Source organism: Perca flavescens, chromosome 11 (genome assembly GCF_004354835.1).
Source record: "Perca flavescens isolate YP-PL-M2 chromosome 11, PFLA_1.0, whole genome shotgun sequence".
Lineage (NCBI taxonomy): Eukaryota > Metazoa > Chordata > Actinopteri > Perciformes > Percidae > Perca > Perca flavescens.
In genome coordinates this window covers 31,117,048-31,126,185 of record NC_041341.1, presented here as the reverse complement: position 1 = coordinate 31,126,185, position 9,138 = coordinate 31,117,048, and the positions used below count along the sequence as shown (strand labels likewise).

Here is a 9,138-nt window from a genome sequence, read left to right as displayed (position 1 = left end):
TCTTTTGCTGGTGCTATGGGTTTGCTCGATGTTTTAGTGAGGGTGCTCTGAAATTTAGAGTTTCCCTTGACACACACAGCATACACACAAGCGCGCAGATACGCAGCACCCCCTGTTTGCTGTTGTTTAATTAGGCATTTGTTTGCTAATACATTTACCACAAATAAATAAGGCAATAATATATCCAAAAATTTTAATATCTTTGAGATTTGCAAAAAAGTTCGTATTTTGCAAGATTTCTTATGCTCTCTAGCATTAACAAAAAAACTGTGAAAAGGGTTAACCTTGTCGTGTTCACCCTTATACCACTATATCATCACATACTGTTTAAAAGATGCAGGAATATGGCTTGGTAGTACAGTAGGCATGTTAATAGTCTATCATAACCTTGGCATGGGATGATGAGATTTTGAGCGAGAGCTTGTTAACATCTTTTTGGGATGTACCAAAAACACATCAGAGCCAGTGTAGGGCAACTTTCCCTTGTTTGAATACATTTTATATTTGCCATGAAACATTGCAGTGTTTGCACAGAGTAACCTTATTTCCTGGGTCAGTAGTTTATTGTGTAAGGTCTACTGGAGGCAGGGCTGTTTTGCATGGGTTATGCAAACTGAATGTTAACACCTTGCCCTAATTAATTCATGTAAGCAAAAGTCTTGTAAAGTGGCCTTTATCTTGACAGTATGACATGAAGAACATAAATCAATCGATACAAAGTAACTGTAGGACGCAGTCGTCGTCCTCATTCATCTCAGTCCAAATTCAATCACACTGTGGATCGACACCAGCGTGTGAACATTTGTCTCTCCAGTCTAGATCTATCATCTATCCTGTAAATGTGAGTTTTAGGAGTATTTTGTTTATTTTGTGCTTTCCTTGTCTTGTATTTAATCAAATTGTAAAAAAAGAGAACTCATTTATGTAACGTTAATAATCAAAATGGCTCATTTTAGTCACTGAAAGACTTCACATAATGTGCTCAGAAACACTGGTGATTATGTGTCCCAACAGCTTTTTAGTCATTTTGTACATAACAACACATTTACTCACATATTTACAGACGCACACCACTTCTCCTGAGCCCTGCTAGAGAACAGTGCTGATGGTGTCAAAGTCCTTGCTGATCTGAGAGCTGCTCGGCAGTGACTTGAGGTACTCCAGGTGCCTCCTGGCATCCTCCTGATTATGTCGCACGTAGTAGATGACGTACGCGATGACCATGGTGAACCAACCGAACATGGTGACAAACATGGCCACGTCGGTGGTCTTGTGGTGAAAGTTGCAGAAGTTGATCCCTGAGTCCAGCACCTGGATGATGGATTTGCCCGCGTACTCCTCCTGCACCGCCGTGTGGCAAATCACCTCGTTGACTGTCTCGGGGTCCAGCCGCAGCTCCCTCAGGACCTCCTGCAGCGTGCACTCGCAGTGCCACGGGTTGTTCGACAGGCTGATTTTAGCATGTAGACGTGCAAAGGCCTCTTTGGGGACACTTTGAATGTGATTGTTTGATAGATCCAGGACCAGGAGGCTGTCCGAAACGCCTTGGAAAGCTCCGAGGTCCACGGTCTCGATGTCATTGTTGGACAGGTCCAGCTCCTGAAGGTAGTGTAGTTCCCTGAAGGCGTGGCTGGGGATGTGGGTGATGTGGTTGGATGCCAAAAGTAGGACAACGGTATCTCTCGGAAGATCTGACGGGATGTTCTCCAGGTTGCGAGACATACATTGGACCACGGTCATGCCGCTCTTGTCGATACAGTGACAAGTCGTGGGACAAGCCGTCACTTCTGCACGCGCAATGAATAATCCAAAGAGCAAGCCCCACCACAAGAGTGCAAAGCCATCAAAGATGGGGAATTTCTTGGGCATATCAGGCCCCGCTAAGTCTTGCATATTCAGCAGCGACCTCCTGCAAGTCCTGTCAGGCAAAAGCAGTCATGGTTCCACCTGTGTCTTGTGGTTAAATGGTGATGATTGCAGCTTCATTAGCGTTTAAAAACTGCCAAAAATGATCAGTTTATTCACACCAACCTAAGGGATAATCTTGAGAGAATTCTTCAAAATTGATATGATACAGTCTTATATAATCTTTTCAGATAGATTTCAAAAGAGCTCATCGAAAAATCGAGCCGCTCAATGAGAATATTCCGGCAGGGAACTGTAATCTCAGGTTTATTGTGGCGACGTTGAAAGCTTCAGAGAGTTCGGAGCCGGGTGAGCGACATCGGAATCAACATGTTGTGCACTGAAAGAAACCAAGAGAATGGGGTTATTCTTGAACAGGAAAAAAAACAAAACAAAGTCCTTCAGTGCAGCTGAAGATGGCAATAGCTGCCGTCAGCGTAGAGGAAGAATCATCCAGAGAGTGGCTGATAGGGAAGATAAGGCATTTTCTAAGTGTACTGGCAAATGCCTTAGTCTGCCCAAATTGAGCTAAGTAAATGCTAAGTTCCACAGTGTTCACAAAATGTATAATGTGATTACTGAGAAAAATCCATTTCACTTCAGCAAATCTCATAAAGCCGGAGGCACACTCATGGGTCATCGGCAGCATTTCTCATTCAATTAGGGAACACATCATTCTGTTCTGCATTGTCTACTATAAACATTACATGGAATTATTCTATGATGCTTGAGCACATCAATACTAATTGCATTATTTCATAGCGGGACAAAGAAAACAAACCGTAACAAATGAAACTGCTTTTCTCCCTTTCGACTCCGACGAGGAGAATCTTTTTGTTTTTTTTGCACATGCGGCTCCCTCGTTTTAAGCCCAGCTGTCTCTCATTCATGATGAAAAGAATGCGAGCTGTGGGCTCTCATAGAACTCCCAACTGTCCCGCAGGAGGATCATCACTGTAAAGACTGTGCACCCTCTGGTGGGCTAAACCCATCACACAACGAGCCCCTCGCTGTGTTCGAGGTCATCCGCCCCATGGAGCCAGTGTCTTCTGTTCTTTTTTTACATTTGTCTTTGGCAAGGGGTCTCATAACTTGAGGCCGGCCGCACACACACACACACACACACACACACACACACACACACACACACACGTCTTAAATAAGCCCTCACGTTGTCATAACTCTGGGCTCAGCAGGAGGTGTGGGCATGATGTGGACATCTACAGGGCGGCTAAAACACCCTGTTATCATGTTATGACACCACTACAGCATTGCATAAAAGAGTAGGCCACATATTAAGGTTTACACATGCATTTTTTTTACTGTAGCTTGTCCATGCTCTCATTTTCTACGACATGATTTGTTTTGAAGTAATCTGTTTAAATGAAATTGCAAATAGGCTCTTAAATAGGCAACAGATGTTTTCTCCAGTTTTGAAGGGACATGCATAATTTCAGTTAAATAAACAGCCTTTAGGAGAGTAAACATGTATGTGTCTTAAATATGAATATTAAGTGGACCTGTAGAGGAAACAATAACTTGGGCGAAGACTAACATGTAATCAGGCTAATTGCTTACTGCAGTAAGTGCAGAGTAAACGGTCTCAGAGCGTTTTTGTAATATTGCGGATTTTAATCACATTAACATGTGGTTAAAATATGAAATCTGTCAAACTAATACGCACAGACTAAATGACTTAATTAGCAAGTAGACTAGCTGTAGAGGTAGGTCTACTTACCTGGAAAGAGTTATATCCTGTTTATTTTTATCCAGCCTCTGGCTAGAAAAGCCTTGCTGTAGCCCACCAACGCAGGGCTATATGTCGGCGGCAGCGCAGCAGCAGTTTGCTCATATCCCATCTGTATCATAGTTAATAGAAGGCTGAACCTCTCTGAAAATAAATACTCAATCAACACTGTTAAAAACAATACAAAAGTAGGCCACAGTCAGTTACCTCAACGCGTCCACATTTCCGTATGGGAACACAGAATAAAACGGTAGAAGTTCCTAAGCGGCACGCGGGCAAGTTCTGGAATCTCCGAGTGAAATGATTCTTAACTCCAAACGTGGCTCTCTTCATGTCTACTCCTGAAAACACAACACGACCGTCACACTTGTTGGTGATGGTGGTAATGAAGTCAAGCAGCCACACCGGTCCGACCGTCACGCGCCACTCTCTCCGACCCGCGCGCGCACGGCGCCAGAAGGAGTCCCGGCTGCGCGTGGATTGGACTGCTGTCTGCTGGCTGCTCTCCTCGCCCTCCACGTCCCCCGTCTTCGTTGTCTGTCTGTTTTTCTGCCCTGCACCTCCCCTCTGCTCTGAGCTCCCTCTCCCCCCCCACACACACACACACACACCTCTCTCTCTCTCTCTCTCTCTCTCTCTCTCTCTCTCTCTCTCTCGCACAAATTAGTGCATAAAAAGTCCCCAAAATGAAGTATTTGAACCAGGCACGGCGCCAGGATTCCAGTTTTGGATGGGCCAGACCAATTTTGGGTGGGCCTTAAATTAAAAACGTTATCAAATCCCTGTTTAACCTAATACAAATGACTGGCTAATATACTGTTATTATATATATTATATGTGCTTACATAATAAAGATTGTAATAGCTTGATGCTATGTATATGTTGTTGCATTGTAAAAAGTTTCGGTGCAAAGGACGGACCTATCCGCGATCGCTCTTCTTGGTTCTGCCGAAAAGAAGAGCGCTTTGGACTCTCCATTACGCACCATACCTGGCTGCGCTATAGCGCATCTCTCCTAACCTAAGGCCTATAGACTGTAAAAGTGGTCAGGAATCTAATATTTCCCCAAAACATAGTTTAGTTCTGCTCGTATAACATGAGGCCGAATATTTCACAATTCTTTTCAATTGTTTCAAGTTTTCAACAATATACAGATCAACAACACTGCCCGACAGTTTCAATCAATACTCGGCCACAGAACGTGTTCATTGACAACGTCATCTGTCATGTAAAACAAGACTCAAGTTATTTCCTTACTTTAGTGTGATGAGTCATGTTAAAATCATGTTTAACAAAAATAAATAAATCGCATTAACAAGCCCTAAAGCATCATTGGCCATAACAAGAGAAAACCATGAGGGAAAAAACAACTTGACAACAGTAACAAGCTGTTATAGAAATAGAACTGCGCCTGCAGCTTCTGTAGCGGGTTATGAATTGATTATTTTAATCCATATATCTCATATAACGACATAATACAATACAGGCAGAGTAGCCTTCACATACCTTACTGTTATCCTCTGGCGGTCCTACACAATTAAACTCAGCAGAAGAAGTGACCGGATACTTTAGCATTGGTTGAGTTGCGGGCTCATCCACGGAAGACCGATCCACAGAGCTATATCCATAGGGGCTATATCATCCACTCGCGAGGCAGAGGCAAAGGCACTAGCACCGGCGCTGGTCGCGCTAGCCGCGTTAGCATCCTGCGGTGTCCGAGACAAAGATGTGCTCGGCGTTGTGGATCTCAGCTCTCCTTCATCTCCTGGTTGCAGCGATGACTCTGAGACCGTTCGTGCACGTTTAAGGTAGGCCTACCTAAACAACGGCTGTTGCAACCTTGTCCTTTACTGGAAATGATTTTCACACTCTCAGATCACTGGGAGCTAGCCTAGCATACCTACAAGCTACATCCGATCCGAACCTCACTGTCTGCTGAAGTGGCGCAGAAACATAAAATTAGACATGACCAGTTTTTTTAAATTGTTTTTGAAAACTAAACATTTAGACAATTTTAGCACAAATTATGAGATTATTTGCCGATTTTTAATAATTCTTCAACAAATTATAATATATTAATTAATTAATGTTTTTTGAGGAAATGTTTTGGGTGGGCCTGATGAAAAGTGGGTGGACCTAGGCCCGTCAGGCCCACCCATAACGCCGTGCCTGATTTGAACCTCATAATTAAATACAAAATGAGAAAAACTGCAATCCCTAGGCCGGCTACGGGCCTCAGTAGGCTATAAAATGCAGTGACAAAGTCATAATTAAAGAGTGAAAGAGAGATTTTTGGGATAATTGTCTTGTAGAGCCCACTCCACCTTAAGACCTCGCCCCATGCAATCCCCCCAAGGGCTGTATCAAACAGACAGGATGTTAGGGAATTAGGCAGCACAGCAGTGGATAACAATGTCAGCTTGGAGGTCTGCGCTGGATTCTTCTGGTAATTGCCCTATTCAAACTGGGGAGGCTTATTCCACACTCACACTCTGCATGCAAAGTAGGCTATATGTTTTCGGTATGTCTTGTTACTTAATGCTACTTCTATGACTGAATCATGTCTGCATCATCCAACAGCAAACACTTTCTCAAACTATTGGTGTTTCATTAAGAGTGTCTTTTAAATTATGAAATATTATTTTTAATGTGTACTAGTATGGGTCAACGGAAGTAGAATTGCCTGACATCCAGCGTGGCCCTCACCTTCGGCTCTCTGTGTGTTGCCATTCTCAAACTCCCTTCGCTATGGGAAACAATAACAACCTTTTGAGCTAGCGAGCTACACGCTGAAAATGGCAAGTTTTAAAGAAAATTTGGCTCGTGGAAGAGGGCAGGCCTGCTTGGTTCTTTCGGGGAATGATTGTAAAGATTTACAAAGCTACCGGAGCTAATTAAGCGCCGCCCTAGACATTTGTGATTGGTTTAAAGAAATTCAAACAACCGAAATAATTTTTTTTCTCCTATCCAAGAATGAATGTTTGGAGTAGCCAGACCTTACTCTGTAGTGGAACTCTATGGAGATAGGTCTGGCAATGCGAGACTAAATGTGTCGTATACTTAAAGAATTGGACTACAATGAGTAAAATTAGCATATGTGTGATAAATAAGGTCAGATGTAACCTCGACAGATTGACTGTACATGATGGCGCCTGCAATGGAGCATTTAGCATTGTTTTTTTGTTTCATGTCATTGCTGAGACTCAAAAATGAAAATACATGTTGAGGCTCTCTAGCATAATACATCTTTCAGTTGCTCATGACATGTACTGTAGTTACAATTTAGTGCAGGCTGTCAGATGACCTTGACAAAAGCACAAAAATCTTCTCTGCAAATATGTGCTCAGAAAAGTAAGTTTAACCGACCGCTTCGAGTTCATTTGCTCTCCCTCATGCGACTCAAATGTAGGTCAGCTGGTCCCAATGTTCCAGGTTTCATTCCTGCCACAGTCTCAAACCCACAGTGTGCCCGCTGGCATGAGGAATTGTGCTATTTGTTGCAATACTTGGCTCCTTAAACTTGACATAGGATATTACACTATAATGCATTTTGTTATTGGGGGTAGACATGGTTGGTCAAGTACTAAAATATAGACAAACTACAATAATCTAATTATGTCTTGTTTATGTTACATTTTATTTGTAATTAGCTGTGAAAATGTCTCATAATGGCCTGACCACGAGACTTCTGCTACAAGAGTCATGGGAATTACCATTATATTTAGTGAGTGGCAAATTGTGTGGCGTTAATTGTTCAAAGTAATGTCTTAAAGCCGCACTGTTATGAAATAATCCAGTCACGATTGTTTTGTGGTTCATATCCTATCATCTAGGTCAGTGGTTCCCAACCTTTTTTCCTTGGCGCCCCCCCTACTCATGTCTAAGAAAAGCTTAGCCCCCCCCCCGAAACCGAAGTCGAGGTAACTCTCGAGATAGATCCTTACCTTCTTTTTTTGATGCAGAGGAGTTATCAGCACTGTTATGTTTCTCCGCCATGTTTCATTCATAAAATAGTGATGCCGTGGCATCAGGAAAAACGAGGATACAACAAAATATATAGTTTTCATACAGACTTTTGTATTTATTATATATTCTAGTGTATTATCATAATTTGTGTAGCATGTGCAAATATTTTTTTTTTACCTCAACCTTAAACCAGATAAAGACTTGTGCCCCCCCCGTGATCTTTGCCGCCCCCCCTGGGGGTGCCCGGACCCCAGGTTGGGAACCACTGATCTAGTGCAACGGTCTTCCACGTTTTTTTAAGCCAAGCACCCCTTAACTGAAAGAGAGACAGAGCAGGGACCCCCTACTACATATATTGTTTGAAATGAAGTTGCATATTAAAGTGGGCCTACAATAACATGTAGGGCGGCCTAAAGCTTTTATACCTTTTTTTTTGCATAGAATACTAACCTATTAAAATAATTGTCGGCATGATTTTATAAATTCTCTTTTAATGTTAAACATACATGTGGCACAGTGAATCTTTTACAGTTTACTGTATATGTGTGGCTATCTTTGTGACTACCTTACCTATAGGCCAGTAAGCCTATCATCAGTGGGGATTTCTATTTGCTAATAATATGTTGAAATTATGTTAAGACATTTAAATTTTTGAAAAAAACTTTCAAATATTGACAATTTGGTGGCCCCCCTGCCGTGACTCTGAGGACCCCCTAGGGGCCCCGGACCCCCTGTTGAAGATCTCTGATCTAGTGGCTTGACGTCTATGAGTTGATTCGGAAAGTATGACGAGATCTCGGAGAACAAAGAGATGAAGCAGGGTTAGGTTCACAATGTCCTACAGGTTTAATGAGACACACAAGGTATAATATACATTTTCTAACAATCGCTCCATTCACTTAGCTCAATGACGTGAGAGTGTGGATAAGAAAGAATCTCCATAGACAAGGGGGATTGGTTAAAGGTAGGTTCACACAGATGCATCTTCAGGAAGGTAAACGGCGTTCCAATTTATGATTACAAATTTATGATGCCAATTCAAACTGATGATTTGCCATAGTTTTGCATTAGCGATGGATCAAATGACTTGAGGGCTTACTTGTACACAGAGAATTATCACCCAACTCTGCAGTTCCCCTCTCAGCTCTACGGACAGTTTTAGCATCTTTTCATTTCATTTTCATTTCTTTTTGTTTCATAGCACGTGACTTTACTGTTTTGGTTGAGTCTCACCGCTCTCATAAACCTTGTTTCCACCCACAATTGTTTTTACCTGTTAAACACATTAGCTCTGCTACACTATCTGCCCAGCACCAAACAGCAGACAACATTAAGTTACTAGCTGGTGAACATAGTTAAGCAGCTAAAAAGCCAGATATTTCCCTCAAGAGTTGGTCGGGACCAGAACAGAGCTAAAAAAAGACTGAATATTGGATTTACATTTGACTAAGTGGCCAGGGAACGGGGCTCCAAATGAAGCAATACCACATGAGAGGGAGCGCTGCTGTACTGAACATCAT

The 9,138-nt window shown here is 42.4% G+C and overlaps 1 protein-coding gene across 2 annotated transcripts; it reads right to left on the bottom strand.

Annotated features, from left to right (window-relative positions):
- Positions 1-229: 229 nt before the first annotated feature.
- On the bottom strand, positions 230-4,108 carry LOC114564476 (leucine-rich repeat-containing protein 3). 2 transcript variants are annotated; one of them, XM_028591833.1, is made up of 3 exons: positions 3,860-4,108; positions 3,644-3,764; positions 230-2,245 (listed from the first exon to the last, which is right to left on the bottom strand). In XM_028591833.1, exon 3 carries the CDS (start codon positions 1,891-1,893, stop codon positions 1,090-1,092), a length of 804 nt encoding a protein of 267 aa, XP_028447634.1. In that variant the 5' UTR covers positions 1,894-2,245; positions 3,644-3,764; positions 3,860-4,108; the 3' UTR covers positions 230-1,089. The 2 variants fall into 2 exon arrangements, with proteins under 2 accessions (XP_028447634.1, XP_028447633.1); XM_028591832.1 differs by having other exon boundaries at positions 3,644-4,108.
- Positions 4,109-9,138: the final 5,030 nt, after the last annotated feature.